The sequence below is a fragment of the Mchenga conophoros genome, linkage group LG10 (assembly GCF_057382185.1).
Source record: "Mchenga conophoros isolate Kocher_MC1m ecotype Shallow Benthic linkage group LG10, M_conophoros_male_GT1.1, whole genome shotgun sequence".
NCBI classification, from domain to species: domain Eukaryota; kingdom Metazoa; phylum Chordata; class Actinopteri; order Cichliformes; family Cichlidae; genus Mchenga; species Mchenga conophoros.
Window position 1 is genome coordinate 18480506 of NC_140535.1, and position 20967 is coordinate 18501472.

Genomic DNA, 20967 nt, shown 5'->3' on the forward strand with positions numbered 1-20967 from the left:
TATTGGTCTCAGGCCAGAGGACACATGCTGAATCTGCTCTATTAGAAACAACTTGTTCGGAACAAGAATACACTGTAGAGACATCCAAAGCGGCAGTTTTATGGCAATAGTTTTATGAAAAAGAAAATACCAATTTTAAATCCATTGTGAAATACAAATGAGTACTTTCTGCCACATTTCTGCTCTGTTTGTTTATCACAAAGCACAATCACGAGCCATTGTGAAATGTGATAGCCAATATTTTTTGTATCTGACAACACAGCGAGACGGCTTTCCAAAGAGATCACTGTGGGGCTAACTGGGGAGTATTAAAATATCAGTAAATCAGCAGATACCAATTACAGAAAGTGATGCTATTAGAGCACAGCTAATAGGTACGGACTACAAAGAAAGTAACAAAATAGTTTCATTTATAAAAAAGTAACATTTTGTTTTACTTTAATTTACAGAGAACAGCCTAAATTTTAGATTTTATAAAATAAGTTGATCATGTTTTAAAATAACAGAATCTTTGAACAAAAGCGAATGAATCATCAGCCTGTTTTTGGTGACTACAAAAGCAAACGTGCTTTTTTTTATTCACCAACTCTGATTGGCATTTTTAGAATTGCTTGCATGATGGCATGTTTTCTAGCCACAGTACCCATAGATGTGATGCACGTGTAAACGCAGGTATGACATTACACACCTTTGACCTCCTTTTCATTCCTGAACCAGCGCAGGTCAGCGGCGGGCTTGCTGCCCTGGGTGATGCAGGTCAGAGTGATGTGGTCTCCCTCCATGGCGGGCTTTGTCAGGCCATCGATCTCTGGCTTCTCTGGCACACCTGAAGGATGGAAAACGGAGATCACAGCGATGGCAGAACTAATTCATGCGCAGCAGGGTGTCATTATACAACAATAATATTAGTATGCCTTATTGGAAATCACCCGCCCCCTAGCTTTCCCACCTGCAGGGAGATTAGAGAGCAGACTACAGAGATTCACCAAGCAGCGACATGCTCGACGGTACATCACAGAAGATTCGTGCTGGCACATGGGTGGGTGGATTTTTTTTTTCTAACCACTGGGTCATTCCCTGCTTCACTGCTAGGTCAAACCAAATTATAAGAGACATAATTTTTCACCATTAGTTTTGTTTCTTTGGTTTTTCCAGGTCATAAAACACTGACTCTGCTGCAAAACAAATACAATGAGGCAGAGAGGAATTTTGTTTTTGATGCTCACAGAATTAGAAAATACATAAAAACACATCAATGTGCAATCAAAGAACAATTCCACAGTTTTTCCTGTGGTTTTTATTCACTACTACACTTCCCTTGAAAACATAAAACCCCAAATATCATCACATCAATCAAAGGAAAAACTGTAGGCTGACAAATAGTATGCTTTGTATGTCTGTGTGTGACAAGGCTGTGACCGCAGACAAGGCCATTACTATTTACAGAAAATGTTAATCACTGGCCTTTCCCATAATGAGTGTTTTAAATGTGTGGTGTCTGCCCTTCCACTGTCAATGAGCAATAAGTCTGCCTCTGGCTGAGTGACTGAAAGTTCTGTCAGTCAATGCCATTGACTGACTCTTGCCTTGTCCGTCTCACCGCCTCCTGTAAGGTTTATTGCCACAGTTTAAAGGTCCTCCTGTTTTATGTTTCCCATTTGTTTGAAGGCGCAAACTGCATACGTAATCCCAACAACAGCCGCTGCTCGGCAGAGGCACAATTTAGCGATAAGGATGTGTTAATATTATACATGTGATTTTTAATGCGCCTGTTTTTTTTTTTTTTAATGCAAATTGCTTAGTTTTGAAGTATCTAAAGTAAGAGTGCCACAACAGCTAAGAACGGTGGTGTGCGAATAAGTGTGTGTGGGTTGACTCAGAAAAGTATTTGATGGATTTTCCTCCAGACTGAATAAAAGCAGATCAAGTGCATTGTTCATCGTGTACAATCACGTTCCCCTTGGGTGGCTATAGGCTGTACAGCTTTACACCCTCTCTCTATAAAGCTGAGTTTTGAACACGCAGAAAAGAGCTCAATTTCTGATACATGGAAAATAGGGAAATTGGATTTCACTGTTTCCACAAATTTCTGTGGTGGTGTGTGATTACAGTGCTTACTATGCTGATCAACACATAAATATATATGCATTTCCTTTAAGCGTTTGAGAATTAAGGTCGATCATAAGGTATTTAGAGCTAAAGGTAATATCCTTTACTGATAACATTTGCATACACTTTCAATTACTGATCGAATACTAAGCACATCAAGTCATGCATCAGCATTAGCCGTATTAGCGGCAATGCTAGCAGCTAACGATGCATCCCATAGTTAAGCTCCAGAAATAGTCTGTTGGTAAACCTGCTACTTTGATGACTCAGACTTAAGAAAGATTACCAGGCATTAATGTGCCAGTATTGATGGCCCTTGGTGGATGAATTCCTGATTATTCTGAGCTCTTACTTTTACTTTACCTTCAGGAGTTTCACATTTTTTAGAGAAATGTCTCAACTACTATAGGATGGATTGCTATGAAATTTATTACAGACATTTATTTTACCTGTAGGCTGAACTCTATCTCAAAATATCAGGTAAAAGGTTGAACACTACTATCCTTGATGACATTCTCATCAGCTTTACGCACTGGCAACAGATGAGCACATATTTTTGTTCCAGCACCAAATCATTTGAATGCGAAGCTTGCATATTTGTAGTATTACAGTTTTTTTTTCCAAAATCGTTTTCAGTGTTTTCTTTTATTCGTCCCCAGTGCTTATGGTCCCAAAGCAGTGGCAGATAAACCAGGCCATCCCCAGACTATTTGGTGTGTTTATTAAATCACCCTCTCTGTTTTCTAGCTTGCACCATTAACTATTGTTCAAAACTGCAAAATGATTTTCTCCATATTCTTATTGAGCAGTAGCCTTTAATGTCTAATTCTCAGAATGCTTGTTAACACAGAGAGCCAGCTAATGATCCTGGAGTGCACAAGCACATCTATTAAGATTAGCAAAAACTAATTGGCAAGATAATAAGCCCAGTGGCAAGAAATGAGACAATGTTTGTGTGAGGCCATGATCACAACACAAACACTGCTAAGGGGAGGGAGGTACTAACAGTGTACACTATTTTTTATCTGCATTTGCAGGCATAAGCAACAGGCTATTTCTAACAACATAGCATCACAGCAAACCAATAAGCTGATAGCCTCAAAAAAGAAAAGCAAGGCTCCAGTAAGGCTGCAAAATCTAGCTATGCTGTATTACTAGTAATTCCGAATCTTCTAAAATCAACAAATTCACAAAATAATGACATAGATATTGCTATACTCGACAATTTCACTATTTTCTTTTTGTGAATTATAATAATTATATATGTTTATATAAAGATTTCAAATGGGGAGTCAGATTTGCAAATTATTTCCAAACGATTATTACTGGATTTGAAAAGCTCCTGAGACTCCGTGAAAAAGAAAGTCAAGTTGGAGCATTTTGTATCTTCAGCAACCTCACGAGCGGAAATGGATATACAGCCACTCAAGACATCTGAGTAAGGTATGCAATTTCTTTTTTGCTTTCTTTCGTCTTTTTCTCACTAATCGACAATTTCTGCTTGAGGTAAAAGGAAACCTAAAGGGTATGTGTTGCATTTGGAAGCTGTTTTTTTTTTTTTTTTTAAAACACCGTTCAGAGTTTAAAAAAAGTATATATATTATTTTTTAGCCATGGCAAATGAGAGAGAGAGGAAAAACATGTACTTAGATCACTTTACTACAGATTTTACACACATTATAGCTGCTATAACGTCCATCTATGAAATTTTCCTTTGAGGTGGAGTTTTTGCTTTTGCTTTGGATCTTGTACTCACCCAGAACAGTCAGGTAAGCTTTGGCCGTTCTGACAGGCATGGTGAAGAGAGAACAGGTGTACATGCCTTCATCAGACAGCGTGACATCACTGATGCTGATGGTCAACTCTGATGATGTTGCACGCACAAGCTCGATTCTGTTGTCCCTTAGAGCTGGAAACACAGATAACCAGAGGCAGATAGTTAGAAAAATGTTCAAATAACTGTAAACTAGCAGCTGTGGGAGAAACTTGTGGACTTCTACAGTGCGGTGACAGGTACAGGGTTTAAGGCTGTAATATTTGAACGGTGGTTCTTATAATGCATCAGTGTTGATGTCCATATAGGGAATAAACTGCATCCACAGATAGAGAGAAAGAGAGTTTAAAAAGCACGCAGAGAGAGAGATTAACCAATCTAGAATCATCTCATGTGGAAAAAAAACAAACAAGAAAAAATATTTGCCTGTTATTTGGTTCTAAACATTTTCTTTGTTCTGAAAAAAACGACAGCAGAAGCCCTAAAGTTTCGACATCTGCTCTCGGTATTAATTAATGCATATCCTAGATGAACTTCTCTGTAAAATCATCTATCAGTACCAATGAAATTGATTTTCTTCCATTAGTTTTAAAAATGAATGCATCAGCAAACCACCACATTAAACTATACCACACAGCCTTCACTGCTGTAAACCACTGCAGACATTTACTTATATGAAAATGTAATCTTCCAAAAGACATAACTGAATGCAGTGGGGATCAATATTGCAATAAAAGGCAGAGAGTGAGGCTTAATGAGAATTTGGCAAGATGTGCAAGTAGAAATAGATTTGCTGTGATTGAATGGCGAGTTTAAAGATACAAGAGGGCTCTTCAAACTAGACTTCACGTCTATGATAGGACGCTAAAATAAAAAAAATTAAATAAAATTCGTCGACACCTTGGAAATAGCAGTCGAAAAACTACACACTAATTTGCAATTAGAAAAAAAGGCTGTGTGAACTATAAAGTGTGCAGAAATTTCTTTCCTGCTGTTTCTGTGGCCTTGACTGTCGGGAAGATTTAGTCAAGCCTTCCTTTTGCTAGTATAATGCCTTTCTACAAACCTTATTTAATATGAGCAGCCAAGGCTACTTTGCTTTTAATCTCCATGAAAGTGACTCAGAACTCCCCTTGTTCAAGTACAGTGTGTGCGCATGTGTGACTTAGTATGGTTGGATTAACAGAAAGATAGCATGACTATTTCTGTACAGATGTTTACATTTTCTTTCATGTCAGCTTTTGAAAGCGTATTTGTATCTTATGATCATTTTAAAAAACACTCTGGGTTTTGTTGCCTCTCTAGACAGGGTTGAAAAGTAAAAGCTATTACACAGTCTGTTTGAGGAGTACTTTAGTCTGGCTGGCAGAATTATGAGAAATGATACCCAAGGTATCTAATACATCAATTATAACATCATAAAGCGTTAAGCTTTTCAGCCTTTCTTCAAACTCCAATCCAAACTTTAATTAATTTTTATATACTACGCAATACTAGGTGAAACATCTTTTAAATGTAAGGCAAAAACATACATTGTATCTTGTTATATTCCTGCAGCTAGACCATCAGATGTACCGTAATTTTACTAGAGATGGATGCAATTTCCCTGCGATAGACTGGTGACCTATGATAGCTGGGATAGGCTCAAGCCCTCCCCTGCTATCCTGAAACATATAAGTGGTTAAGAAAATGGATGGATGTAATTTCCCAGTCACTTGAATTTATTAATGGAGTAATACATAATTAGATATTTTTAATAGGCACCTTAATAAGGCTAAGATATAGATCAGGCCTCATTTCAAATTCTTTGAAAGAAGCCGGCGCTCTCTTTGTATTTAACTGGTTCAGCTGGCGTCTTATTGCACAGCTGGATAGTTGCACTCTTTACAGTTCATCAATATGTTACTCTTTTTGCTGATGGGCATCCAAGCATGAAAACATGAGATGTAAGAAATAATTGTACTGCCTCACACTACTGGCCCAGTAGACAACGGTACTGGGGTTATTGTAAATCTGAATTGAAAAGATTTCATGTAGAACCAAAATGAACCTGGACCAAACAATTCTTCTGGGAATTTTCAGAATACGTGTAACAAAGAACAGAGGAACTGGGCCAGATAATTGCTCATAACTTTGGAAAGTCTAATGGTAATAATCTATGTGTTGCAAAACATTTTTTTCAAACCGTACACTATTATAATTTTGGGGATTTACGTGTAGTTTTTCCCGTGACAGTACTCGTGAAAAATTTGCTCATCTTCTATTCTCATTAAAACTTTGTGAAGCAGAAGGCATTCAGTGTTGCACAGGTAATAATCTATACGTAGTGGAAACTGTACCTTCGTAAATGTCAGACAGTGGCACATTTCTAGCCTTTCTAGGTGCATTATTTTGGAAGCTTCTATGTGTGCATGCTGTGATCACAGAGCTGAAAAATAAAGAGAAATGTCAGTGAGCAATGCTGTGTCATTTGGTCTGCAAAGACATGAAGGCTTTGCTTTGTGGGTTCCAGGCTAAACATCTACCGTCGATGGCGAAAGTGTTGTAATCGGTTTGGCTAAACGACAGCTGCTCTGTCTCATTTATTATTGCATTTGTTCTGTCCTTTCCCGTTCTTCACAACACCGGTTATCGCTACACGTTGTGTACAGAGCCTGAGCAGACATGACAAGTTGATATGAGCACATGACATATCTGTAGGCTCCAGTGTAGTGACAGTACACTGCTGTTTCTGTGAGTGTCTGTATGAGTTCACATGCCCGTTAATGCAAGACCACAGAATTAGTTTCAGTCTAATACGCTGCCAGTTCAGCTGATGGTTAAAGCTCTCCTGAACAGATAGGATTCCTGTCGCGTGTCATCAAACTACACAAACAAATGCATAGACTTTGTCCCAACAAATAAAATAAGGTAAATATGGATTAAATCCCGACAAAAACTGCTCTTTGTCTCTGTTTATCTATCTTTCTGTCAGTCTCTCAGTTTCTCTCTTTCCACCCACCCTAAGACCTCATTCTGTCTACTCAGGCAGCTCCACTAACCTGTGAATGTGTAAAAGTTAAACAACGCTTCAGTTCAACTGTTGCCTTATTTGCTTTGGGCAAGGAAGTACGAGCAGGCAAATGTCAGGAAATACATTTACTGTAGCTGGCTCGCTTGCTGTCGCGATACAACTCTACCTTCATCCTGTCCTCTCTTCGAAATCCCACTCTAAGATTTGATTTGAGAGAGAATGAGGGGCATGAGGAGTTCATTGGAAAGCATCTAGACTTTTCTGATTTGCTGGTTTACTTAAGCAAAGTAATGAGAATGATTTGACTTGCTGTGATGACATTACATTTATAATAAATGTGATTAATTGTAAAGTGACTCAGCTGTAACAAAACGTGATTGAATCAGTGGGAAAATCCTGTCAATCACCTCCTGATAAAGGAATGGAGAAAAACGATTAAATACTCCTCGAATACTGAATTTATACGATTCTTATTATTCAATACATAATCTGGATTTTGTAATCCAGTCATGTGTTCCTCCAGTAGTTTCCTCCAGTAGTTACAGGCAAAGATCAGGATAGATTCGATGCCAAAAAGCAGGATCATCCTGAGCCCCCTGGAAGGAGGGGATTCAGGCTGGGTTTTGAAACATGAAAGCTGTTATATATAGCCATGAAATCACAACATAGCTGTTAAGGATACTGCTAACAGTAAAAATACCCTTAGATTTCAGTCCCACTTCCATAATCAGACCAATTGATCAGCAAGTTACAAATAAAGTCTGTCTTATCTAGAAATGTAGTAAGGTGTATATGTTTTTGGACAATGATTCCATTAATTTTTGTAATTTTAGCATTTTACACCAATACAATGGACTGTAAATCAAATAATCAACGTGTGACATAAAGATTTTCATATTTAATCAAGGGGAGTTTAACAAAAGTTTAAAGAATAAAATAATTAAAGTTTAAATTAATTTAAAGTAATTAAAGTTTACAAAAAGGTTGTAAACAAAACTAAATTCACTGTTTAAGAATTAAAGCCACTTTTATACCAGTGCCCAAAAACAATTAATCAAAAGAGACATCTAACTGGCAAGTCATTGTCATGGTCAGGTTATTTTTTTTTTACTTGTACTCTCAATATGAGGTCCAAACACATGTTTATGTAAATGAGAGAGGCTGTCATTAGGCTGAAAATCCAAAACAAAGAGATCAATAATCAGGTACATTTTAAGAAGAAGAAGAAGAAGAAGAAGAAGGATTGTGCAGGCTGATCAGCAACACTAAACATCCTGAAAGACAGCAGAAGACAGCTACAATGAATCATTGCACAGTTTCCAAAACCCACTCATATGATCTAACTAAGTTAAGAACGATCTCAGGCTGAGGTAGCCACATCATTGTCTACAATCCAGTGATGCTTTCACGCGGAGGATTTACAGCAAAAGAAAAATCACTGGTAACGCACATGAACAGAATGGCCAGATTTGAATTTTCCTAAACAAAACAGTTCTAAAAAGATTAGGACAGAAGAAACGAAAATTAACTTGTAGCGGGATGATGGCATATCATCTCATCTGTCAAACACGGTGAAGGCAATGTTATGGCATGAACATGTATGGCTGTAAGTGGAAGTGTTACAGTGTCACTAGTGTTTTGACTGCTGACAGATGAAACAGGATGCATTTGGAGGTTTACAGAGGGCTATACTCTCTGCTCAGATTCAGCCAAATACTCCAAAACTTCACTATCCATTATACACTTTACCATGCACAGCCATAATAACCTAAACCTTTGAGAAACCAAAAAGTTTGAGAAACCAAAAAGTTTCTCAAAGAATAGAAATGGAATATTCCTCAAAGACCAAGTCATCTGATCTCAGCCCAACAGAGCATGCTTTTCAGTTATTGAAGAAAAAAAAATACACGCAGGCAGCATTAAAGGCCTGTAAGTGAATTTGAGGAAACAACATTTGTTGACGTCCATGGGTTCTGGACTTCAAGTTTTCACTGGTTGCAAAGTGTTAAACACAAACCATTTAAAATAATTTAAAATGATGTTAGTTTGTCCAATGACCTCCTGAAAAGGCTGTTTATAACAACGACTTTAATTCATAAAGAGTTAATACTTTTAGTACTATCTGAATTAAGACTAAAATGTTGTGCTATTGTCCAAATGCTTACCTAAATACCTAACTGGGAAGGATTAGAGTTACAGGGGTCGCAGAAGGCAAATGACAATCAAAGGACAAAGGCAGTGAAACTGGCTTCTGGAGAAATGTTTTCACTGTTTCTATCAGTGTAGTTTGAGGCACCCTTCCCTTCAGCTAACCTGCACATTTGGGAATTGAGACATGCTCTGTGGATACAAAAGCATCTTGGCCCACACCTTTGTCAGGTTGCAATATGTCATTTACCCAGGAGAGACGGTCCTCCTGGATCTGGCACATATCTCTGAGCAGGAGATGTGTATGAAACTGCAAACCCATTGGGACATCAGCACCATCCACCCAGCTGATCAGGGCAGGGGAGAAGCTACTTAGCTCTAGGAAGACCAAGAGCAAGATCTCTCAGAGGGCAGAGCTGGGAGAAGAGCGCTGACTGGGTTAGGGTAAGCAGGAGAGGCCAGAAGCTCATGTGACCACATCATTACAACATCAACTTCTGGCTCGCCAGATGGAGACGGATACAATTAAGGGATGAAACACCCAATGAATGTAGCTTATATTTTTTAACATTTGGATTTTCTTTAGGGTTCAAATTTTATATACTAATTATACATGATTTATACAACATAAAAGCAGTGCACAGGACATACATTTTTCCACAGCATGTAGAACAAACAGTCGACCACTAGTCTTTCACATGAAAGCTTGTATATTGACAGAGAGAGTGGAGAAGAGGAATGCATCCTTTGCTATTTGTCTGCGAAGGTGCTGCAGCTGCATGCCATCCATTATAGACCATTATTGCCGACAGCCCTGAATGTGTTCGTGGAGGACGGTGTTGTTGTCAACATCAAAGAGTGGCAGATTTGTATTCCACAATAACTACTGACGGAATACAACCACATTTTTTTTTTGATCACTGAGCCCAAGTTTGTGATTCTCTCTACATCCAATTACAACCGCTGATGGCCTCAGGCTGAGAACAGCATCCATGCTGAGGTTCCCATGAATGCAGCCGTGACATCAGATAACAGTAAACGGCCGTAACACCAAAGCTCCAAGACTCTGAGAAGAAAAGCGCAGAGTGCAGAAATGGAAAGCTAAGACAAAGCAAAGCTTGCACAGACAGAAGGTGCAAGATGCTTTATTCATTTTTATTATGGGTGGGAAACTGTGTATGGAGGCACACATGCTCTGTTTGTTCTGTGCAATTTTAATTTTTGATCCTTAATAAAAGATTCAATTAAAATAGTGCATCTTCAGTAGTTCACACAGACATCTACCACCTTTGGTCAACATTTTAATATAAACAGGTGGAGCAGCGGTGTTTACGCCTCTTCCTCTTAGGCTCTAATCTGTTAACATGTGTTGGGAAGCCTTTATTGCACTTATTGACATTATCTTTACATTTCACCATTAAAGCTCAAAACATAAGGTATGATCTGCCTGTCATGGACATTTTTCACCTCCTGGTTTTGCTATGAAAATGACTTTAATAATTAGTTAAGAACACAGATAATAGCAATGGCACTATACATGTTAAGTATCCAAATCTGACTATGGCACAGTCCGACCAGTGTCTTACCCAAACCTGCATTATAGTCAGCATTCACCTTTAAAAATGTGATACCACAGTGAAACTAAAAGGTATCTATTTAATCACTTTTCCTTTGTTCCCACAGAGAACAGAAGGCTTGAGTATTCAAAGCTCTGTCCAGCTCCACCAGGGTAACCCTACAGTAAGTTTGTTACCACACACAGCTGATGGCTTTGTGCTCCATCAATATGTTAGGTGAGCCTCACTAAAATTGCAAATATCACAGTAGATGACCACAGCATGCCAGCAAATTGTTTATATATGGTGACATGCACAGTGTGTGTGCAACTGGAGTCCAGCACATATCAAATTAGACTGCATACATACTGTAGCAGTTTTCCTGTGTTGCTTTGCGGAACCATTAAAAATGGCAGGAAAGGAAACGTGTATGTGAATGGATGGTAATTACATTTTTTTTTGTTTTACACTAGACACGTGTTTATTGTATGGACATACAGAGTCCATATAATAGCCAGGACTTTCAAACTACTCACTTTTAACCTGTCATGTTTGCACATTTTACTGCTTCCTTATATTTTTTCTTCGCCTCTCTTCTGCCCTTTTCTTTCCCTCTTTCCACTGACCCCCTCCTTCCTTCTACCTCCCTGTCCCTTCATCTATCCAGGGACAGTATGTATTAGTATGGAACCTTGGCAGGTGTTTGTTCATTCAAGTGACACAGTTTTATAATGAGAAAAGTGCAAATTTCAGAATATACATTCAGCCGCCTGTGTCTGGATGTGACTGTTCTCTTTTCCTTGTCAACAACCCATCTGGGGACTTGAATTTGTCTGTGCGAATGTGTGTGTGTGAGGACTGATAGGGAAAAGCAAACAGAATGCAATGCCTATTGAATTGCTTAATGTATATTCTCTATCTCAGGCATTCCTCAGCCTCCATTACCCGTTATAGCTTTCGGTGGAATACTGGCTTTTTAAAATGTAAAATGTGCCATACTCTATAGAGTAATTGGCTTGTGGAGATTTTTCCTGTGACAGAAATGATTTTCTTTCATCAGTCTCTACCTGCCATGTCGAGTTCAGTGGGACACCCTCGCCAGCCCTACTTCATTAAGTCCTTGTGAGAAGCGGGTCAGCGAGGAGACAGCTCTTGCCCATAAACTCTACTGTATTTTGCAGAGGAATACATTTTCCCCAGCAGCTCGAGAGCGGGGTGTCTATAAGGTGCTACATATTTTTACAGCTATCCTTCAAAATGACTTTGCAAAGCATTTAAAAGAAAGTGGAAAAGGTCTGCAGTGTTGTATCCTTGTTTTTATAGTGTTAAAGGTTCCCTGCAAACAACTCTTAATTTTAGGCTGCAGTTTAAAAAATGGATTTCTTTTTCTAAAAAAGAAACGAGAGAGAGAGAAATTATTTCCTATTCCCAATTCTGCACTCCAGAACTTTCTCCTTAAAGACAGAAAGAATAAGCCTGACACTATAAGTGTGAGGTAATTATTCCCATTTGCCTCCAGTATCCTTCTCTACACCCTGTGAATGATAAGTGGCTCTACTAATAAAGACAGTAATAACTGGATCTGTTGCCTCATTTGACAGTGCACTGTCTTTCTCACCTCAGCCTGTTTTACATCAGAACGAGCAGAAATGACATTTGTCTGACACCAGTTTCTCCAATCCACAGTGACAACTATACAGAACTTTTAATTACAATACCTGCATGCACGTCTAAGTGCACTGCAAACAAAAGCAGGGTTTTTCCCCCCTTTTTTTCAAATCAAACGCTGAATGTTACATTCAAACACAGACATGCGCAAAGTGAAATGACAAAGAGAGAAGACGCAGAATGCTCAAGGTCAGAGAAAAAGTTTGCCTGTTTCTTTCACAGGTGATAACTGCATCTGAAAGCTCTCATAAAATGCCTCCTTAATTCGTCTCCTTTATCCCACCAAGGCCTACATTCCATCTCCTTTTCCTTCTTTTTCTTCCTCTTATGTTTTATGGTCCTTGTCTTGGAGAAAGGGGACTTGTTAGGGATCTTTGGAGATTTACAGTCAAGTTTTTTTTCTATCAGAGAGAACACCGTACCAATCTTCAGCCCGATATGAAAGGATGTTTCATAGAGGTACTCTACCAGGGGGAAAAAAGACAGCTGTCTCAAAAGTTAAACTTTCTAGCTAAGATTAACTTTTGAGAGAAAGTTCTGCTATCTGTTTAATAAAAAGTCTGTCAGGCATTTCTTATTTTGTTATTTACTTTGGAAAACTTTTAAAAGCCTATCCCCCTAAATTGCTCAGGCACAGATACTCTGAATGCATCAAAGCTTTCATGGTTGCATACCGGGGAGGTGGAAGGCTTGACATTCCACATGCACACACGTATATATGGGCTTACAAGCACAGATACACACGCTCACACAACCACAAACAGCCAGCAAATTGATTCAGACAGCTGAATATTTGATATCTTAGGACCTGAATAGTTTCATATTCAGCAGTTTGGGGGCCTAAAAATGAGCAGTTGGCCCTTAGCTGTTCACCCATAACACTAATCTTAATGTTTAAACAGATTCAATCAATCTGCAAATAGCGCAGCATAGACAGAGTTGTCCACCACAGGTGCACTCAGCACTGGGTCATTTTTCAAGAACCATTAACAAACTATTGCTCATAGTTACATAAAAAAATGCTAAAAAATAACCTCTGTGGCAAACAGATCTGAAAATTTTGCCCATTTTTAGAATGCAGTTTTTAATTTGACTGTTCTTCTAATATGCCAGCGCACATGCGCGGGACTCAGGTAGCTCCCCGAGTTCACACTGCGTTAGAAGTTACAAAGACAGCGTGACCTCTTAATGGTCAGTTTGCCTTTTAAGCAGAATGAGGCAAGACCAGAGTAATTGAAGAGCATGAAAAATGCTTTAAAATTTGCATTAATCTCTCAAAATCTAAGCATTAATAAAGCATTTAGCTGGAAAGATGTCAAACTAATTTCAGTGCCTATATATTCATAACAAATACATATACAGAACAGCACTCATGAGGATTTGCTGAATCTGTAGCATTTACATGAAAAGAACGGCATTCAATGGTATTTTTATCTAAAAGATGTTTCTTTTAGATCTTTTTTCTGAGAACTATTATTGTAAAATCCATTTTTATCTTTTTCTACTGTAAACAGACCAACTCAATGGCTGAGTGTTCAGAGTGAATGCCACATGGGTGCAAATATCTTTAAGGATCTTTAAGAGTCCCTGGTTTGATTCACGCTGAACTCAGACCTTTACTGCATGTCAATCTGCTCGCTTTCCTCACATTTCCTGCCTCTGCCACATCTACTCAGTGAAGGTGAAAATGGCAAAAAAAATTAAAATAAAAATCTTCTCATAGTGCAACACAATAGTTTCCCTGTACTTGTGCACGCTTATCTAGCTGGGAAACTATTTCAGGAACTAAACGAGCAAATATAAATGATGTCAGTTCCAGAATAAAGCGTACTATTTCTGACCCTGAAGAAATACTACACCACCACACAGCAAGGCATGTCACTATTTTTTCCTGGAGGTTGTCCAAAGACAACATGACCTAAACCCAAATATCAGACCACTAATTACATTACTGGAGAAATATGTGCAGAATCTTTTCTAGCCACAGAGCTCCCAGTACAAAGGCCTGCCGCTTTAGTATAATTTTGAACAGAACTATAATGTATTCAGCTCTGCCAAGTTTGTGCTGCAGGGAAACGCTTTATGATGCATGTAAAGACAGGTAAACCATGATCCTGCCATAGTCGGGAAGGTAGGGGTGGACAGATAATTAAAGAGAAGGGAAAAGAATCAAGGAAGTAGGTTGAAAATGAAAACCCACATGTGGGTGTTCAAAAAAGAAAGAAAGAAATGGTATGTAAAAGGGTTAGCGAATTACAGCAACCATGTTGAGTAAGTGATTTAAATGTCATACCATAGCGAGCGCTCACACATGATGAGTCCACTAAATAGGCTTGCAAATTTAGCCTGGAAAGTAATTATACATAGGCTCTTCCTAGTATGGGAATAACGAATATTTTGTAATTATGGGCCATTGCAGAATTTCTCCATCCAGGAAATAAAGCTATTATCAAGTCAACCAAAAGAGCAATTTGTAAGGAGATATTAGCCTCTTTTGAATCTTATAAAAGAGAGAATCCCTCTTGCCCAGCGCTCATCTCTCTCACTGTCAAAGCACAGCTTAAGTCCCTTAGTGGTAAGTGATGGAAAGGACAAAATTGGCTACATTCGGGACAATGACTTATTTGAAATTCAAACAACTCTTCACAGCCAGCACCTTTGAGAGGATGGGAGACAAGAGGAGTCTCTTTCATCTGACTAAATGTCTTAGAGGTGAATCTCAGCGCTGACATTAAACAACAACAGCCGAGAAACCGGCACCACTCAAAAGACTACGATGGAGTCAGTTGCTGCATTTGTCTTTCCAAAAGCAATATGTTTATGCTAATGCTCTGTGGCTGGGTTTAACCCCGGATGCAAGTGACGTTTTTTTGTGATTCGACACGTGGTCATGCAGGTGCGGTGCAAAGTCACCAGCCTGCTGCGCAGACGCGCATCAATACGGAAATCTGAAATGATTCCTTCGGTGGAGAGTGGAGAGAAAACCACAATTCATCACAATGATATTTACGGTAGCTGACTTTGAAATAGACCTTTAACATTTAAAGAAGAATTGCGTTTACACGGAGTAAACCTGCAGGTTCAAACAAGGTAGATGCTGCATGGAAAATATCTTGTACATTAAGAGACGGAGGGAAAAATAGTTTTTTCAACCACTGTGACATAGCAAAGTATGCAAAAAGTTGCAGAGTTGGGGTTGTATTTTTGAGCAACTGTGTGCTTGCCCTAATCCCCATCTTCTTCTTCCCAACAGGCAGCAAGGAAAATTAATCTGAAACCTACTGTGCTCAAAGGCGTTTGCAGCTGAGACATCTTTCCTTTCACACACTGCCAGTGGCACTTTGGAAACACTCACCATCTCTGTGCTCCCATCAGCATGTGCATCTGAATTTGCCACGTTCAGCAAGACAACTCCCAAAGCACACATACACACACATACACAAATACAGACCCAAACCAAAACAGCAACACAGCTCTGGAGCCTTAGTAGTATCCCCCTGCTTTTCTGATAATAAGAAAGTCCTTGGCTGGTTTTTCATTTCCAATCTTAGAACCTTGCATTGGAAATGCCATGAAATAGACCCCCAAGCCCGACCCCTGGTGTGATATGGAATAACCTGCGAAGAACATCACCTGTTGAATTTGATGTTCAATGCAGCTTTTTACCGCTGCGCTTTCTGAAAAAAGGCAGGTAAGTGAAAACGTGAATGACGGAAAATTGAAATGCTTTGCCCCATGCATGCATTCAGTTACCCTATGCAAAAATACATACAAACAACAACACAGAAAACACACACGCGTACAGTGCATGAACACCCAAACGGACAAGGAAGCCCAGTGGGCAGCGGGATAATGGAAAAAGACTGTGTAAATCCCATATGTGCTTAATCCAGACACTTACAAGAGAGTGTGATTCATACTCTATGACACTCAAATAATACAGATGAGAGATGCGCAGGGCACAATCACTCCAGCAGGCATGAACCAACTAAATAAGGCCCATGAATCCTCTTTATGGGGACACTACTGAAGATGGTGTAAAAGGTCAGGAATAAACCCTCTGTACTTATTAGCCATTAAAACAATGGCAGTTTCCTGCCACACCTAGAGTTTGTGTATTCACGCAGGATATTGTGTTTGCGTGCGTCGGTGAATGTGTGAACAATAACAAGGGCTTGCATTTGTTTAATGGAGAAATGTCTGTGTGGGAATATGCAGCTCTCTGGTATATAAACTGTTATTTATACAGAGCTTCGATTCTTCTCTGCAGACACATCACTCCCAGGCTGTTTTCTCCCTGAAAGTGGGATGTGTTGATGAGATTGTTAAAGTCCTATATAACAAAACGCTAAACATTCTCTCCTCTGTTTGTACGCTGCAGCATATCCTCACAGTTGCAAAATTTTTACAAACCCATACATTTGAAGCATGAGTTTGATTAAGAGGGTATAAACACCTCTTATTATAAAAAAAAGTGTGAAATCTCTCCTATTCAACATTTTTAAATCATTAAACTGGATTTAAACACGCCCCTCGCCCACGCACTTTAAGTGAAGTCTGTACTTTTTGCTTGTCACTCTTTAGGCACTTCTCACAAAGATGTGGCTTTCATTGCTGACGCTTTTATGTGCTATGAAATTTCACTGTAGCTTCAAAGTGTTTTTGTTCGCTTCTGCGTTATACGACAGTCATTTGGGTCCGAGCACCCATTGTAATACCTGGGGAAAAATGTACCACTAAATAGCTAACTGGATACTCCAGCAAGGTATGCTCTGCTGATGAAGGCTATACCACAAAATGTGAAAATGAGTCTTTGAATATCAGCAACAACTTTATTGCTCTCACTTATACACAAGCCAACAATATTGCATCACTCCTAATATACTGTGTGCTGCAGACGCTAATGCTGGTACGAGCTAAGCACCAACAGAACGTGTGGGATGATCTTCCAACTTGACCAGAACATCAATTTAAACCTTTTAAGCACCGTTTTAAATTTAGATCGAGGGGTTATAGAAAATAAAAATGGATTTGATCCACCACATCATTTTTTTATTGGCGGTGGTTAATCTGATCGAAGGTTTGCACTGATCATGCTTGTGCTTGAAATGCCAGATAAGATGGATGAAAAATGCACTAGCCTGTTTTTACACCCCCACTTACCTTATTCAGTTATACTTTCCAATCATTCACCACAGACAACCGTTACAGTGAAGCAAAACCAACTGCAAACAAACTGACAGAGAAGCTAAAGCCCTTAAACTGCAAATGGCAGGTGGTAATCAGCACTGGTTATACTGTTCAAAATAGAGCTGGTCACATCTACTCTCACCACTGATGGCTTCTTTGTTTCTCCTTACTATGAAAAAACGTGCTGCACAGACATGAAAACACAAACTCGAGAAATGTGGGACAGATGCTGAGACACAGCAGAGACAGACACACAGAAAAAGTACGATTTTTTGGTTTTTTTAGGTCAATCTCCAACCAACAAAAAAAAAAAAGGATTCAATCCCGTTTTATGCATTCCTCTGCAAACCCAACATATACTTTTAAAGACCAGATCTGTCATGTGGTGGCTGTTGTCTGCTTCATCTCCAACTCACCCTTCTTGTCCCCAAAAAAGAGGGTCTGCTGTGCTGGGTTTGACCACTGGAGGGAGGTGTTGTCATTAAACTCCACACGGCAGGTCAGGTTCGCTATCCCACCCTCTGTCACAGTCACGTTCTGAACCAGAGGATACTGTCCGCTTATCCCTGCAAAACGACACAAACGAGAAACGTGTAAGAGGAGATGTGGATGCATCAGGTGGGGGACAGAGAAAGCTGCTGGGGCAGACAGAGTCAGACAGATGGCACATTTGCGATTGCTCAACTTGTACGGGTGCTTTGGTAATTAAATTCTCTTGATGAATTTCAATTCAGCACAAGGACAGCGATATAAAATAAGAAGCTCTGCAGGTAAACTGGAGAATTCGATTTTTATCCAGCTGTTTGATAAGGATGCTTGTAAAAATAAGTAAAATACTTTAATATCACTGGAGGAGTAAATCAGCTCTTCACTAGGGAAGAAAAGGGAAGAACAAAAATGTCTCGTGTGTTTGAAAAAAAGAAGAAGAAGCTTAACAGCCTAATTACAAAGCAAATGTTCAGGCAGACTGGCCAGTCACTACTGTGTGCTAAATTGGACCCTAACATTGAACACACAGGAGGCATTTAGCCCGCGGTACCAACCCTGAAACCTTAGCTACACAGGGAAGACCAATTAAAAACTGTTCTCTGTGGACTCGTGTGCATGCATGGATGTTAATTTGTGTTAAGCCTGCATCCAAAGAGAGAATCGCAGAGCTCAACTGAGTGATATCATTCTGGGTGACCTCTAAGCTGAATAGAGGGAGTTTTCAGGACCACGGACAGGTCACTTCTGGAGCCAGTTCATCAATAGCCGCCTGCCAGTTTTCAGAACTCTGGACAGCTCACACTGTTGCTCGTGTGGGTCTACATGCGTGTTTGGGTACGCTTTAGTGTGAAGGCTGAGGGAGCAAGTAAGCAAGTAAATAATAATAACCATAAATCTATCCCTGTCCCCATCCCCGGAGGACAGATTTTAAAGACTGTGTGAATGAAGGCTTAGGTAAGAAAGATTATTCATCCCCAGCTAACTCTCACGTCTTAAACCGCCATTCCTCCCCAGGCAAGGATTAGGAAACACAGAAGAAAAGAAAAACATATATAAGGCGAAAAAAATATTTCAAATTTGTGAGATTTTAAACGCCACGATATCCACTGAACGCTGCTAATTGAGTTTTCTTACACAAGTTAATTATTGCACAGGTAGCATAAACAAACCCGCAGACGGTGTTTTGTCTTCTGGGCGAGCAGACGAGGCAGGGGAAACCCACGCCGAAGGATGTGCGGAGACAGGAGAAGGTGAGGTGAAGGAGAGAAAGAGAGGAAGCGACAGGTAAGTCATGGAGCACGGGTCATTTCCAGTGTTGATTAAGGCCTCCCGAGGTTAATCATGCGTGTGAGAGATAGAGCGGGAAGAGGAGGGAAACGAAGGAAAAATGGATGTGAGCTATGGGAGGCTAGGAATATGTTTTATTCATGAAAGTTTTGCATGAGGCATGATCTGCCAGCGATTTACCGTTCTGCTGCGCCTGCCCTCACTCTCTTTATTACTCCTTCTCTTTAAATCACTTACTTTTTCTCATTTTTTTCGCTCACGCAGTGGAGCGACATGCGGCCCAGTGTGATACATTTTGTTTCCTTTGTGGTGGCCACAAAGAGAAGTTAATGGTTAACCGCCATACCCGATGGTACCAATGATGTTTTGTGAGTGAGATTTTGCAAAATATAATTTTAGTTCATTACCGCAGCAGATGTGTCTGGGGAGCCGCTTGCTTGTTGTGTTGCCAACTCTTCACTTATATCTTAAAATATAATAGACGAGTTTGTTTTCCAAATTATCTGCTTATGACAAACAAGGAAGAATTGAGTGATTTAATGAGTATGGCAAAATGCCACGTATGTCTTGGGGGAAAATGAGCGTTTCCAAAATGTGGCTCGCTCATTCAGATTTTCACTAAAGACTTACGGAGTAACCAAATGCAAAAGTATCACAGCATCAGATTGTAATATCAGAAAATGATCAACTATATATATATGTATATATAAATATATATGTGTGTGTGTGTGTGTGTGTGTAAAAAGATACATAGTCACTGTGCTATGATTCTAATACATTTTGACTACGATTCAAAAAGATCAAACTTTCTTCACTGGTTTTGGGCTCCAAATTTTTAAGTCTTACCAGCGGAATCTGATCGATATGTGAAAATCACTTGTTTTCTTTAAATTCAAACATTTATCCGTTTGTAAAATCACACATTTAAAAACGTTTACACCAGTGCACATGGCTAACTTACGCCCGCTCAATCACATCTCAAAATATAACACCCCATGATCCAGTGTGACTCTTCATCTAATACATTTGAATGCCCACATCGCTCTCTTATCACACCTTTAAAATGCTAGTTTGCAGCTTTGCCTCGTACTGACTGAGCTGATCCTGTTGGAATTTGATAAAACTATTTTTTAACAACAGCTACTTCAACAAGGAAACAGATGGATACCCTGGCTAATTACTCGGCATTGCGTTAGCACTATGTTGTAGATATGTTGTGTAACACACCTCATTTTATTTTGTTTTGAATGTAGCTTTATTCAAATCTGTATGCAGTTTAAACTGATATGGGTGTTTGCATAGCGTATTGATACGAAACAAAATAAGAGCTGTAGTTTTCTGCTACGAAGTGCAGCATTGTGTGAGAGGGAAACGTCAGCCTGCTGCAGGTCAACATGGAATGACGTAAAGCCTGCCACATACCATAACATTTTCACCATAAGTTGGTTTGCAGTTCCTTTTCAGAATTAGATATGTGTAAAGCTATTTGGTCAGTGACTGACTGGTAGCAGAGGCACACTGGTCTATCAGGCCGATGTAAAGATATTTATGCCATAGGTTTACTTTGGCTAGACACACTAAACTATTAGCTTTTACATTTCATCTCTCCTCTTCTTTCCTTTCCTCTCCTACACAGATCTACAATAGTCTGGGGATCCCTCTGTCTATGCTTTGCGTCAGTGTCTGGTGCTACACTTCCATTGGGACTGAAAGGGCCAAAGGGGCCACAATGA

The 20967-nt window shown here is 39.4% G+C and overlaps 1 protein-coding gene across 5 annotated transcripts in view; it reads right to left on the bottom strand.

The window, feature by feature from the left end:
• cadm2a (cell adhesion molecule 2a) overlaps positions 1 to 20967 on the bottom strand; it is a 211446-nt gene that overhangs the window by 38642 nt on the left and 151837 nt on the right. For all 5 annotated transcript variants that reach the window (XM_085289110.1, XM_085289106.1, XM_085289108.1 and 2 more), the window contains 3 exons: positions 17875 to 18024; positions 3866 to 4018; positions 689 to 826 (listed from right to left, as the gene is read on the bottom strand). In XM_085289110.1, coding sequence (XP_085145236.1) covers positions 689 to 826; positions 3866 to 4018; positions 17875 to 18024 — 441 coding nt within the window. The remainder of the gene's footprint in view (positions 1 to 688; positions 827 to 3865; positions 4019 to 17874; positions 18025 to 20967) is intronic.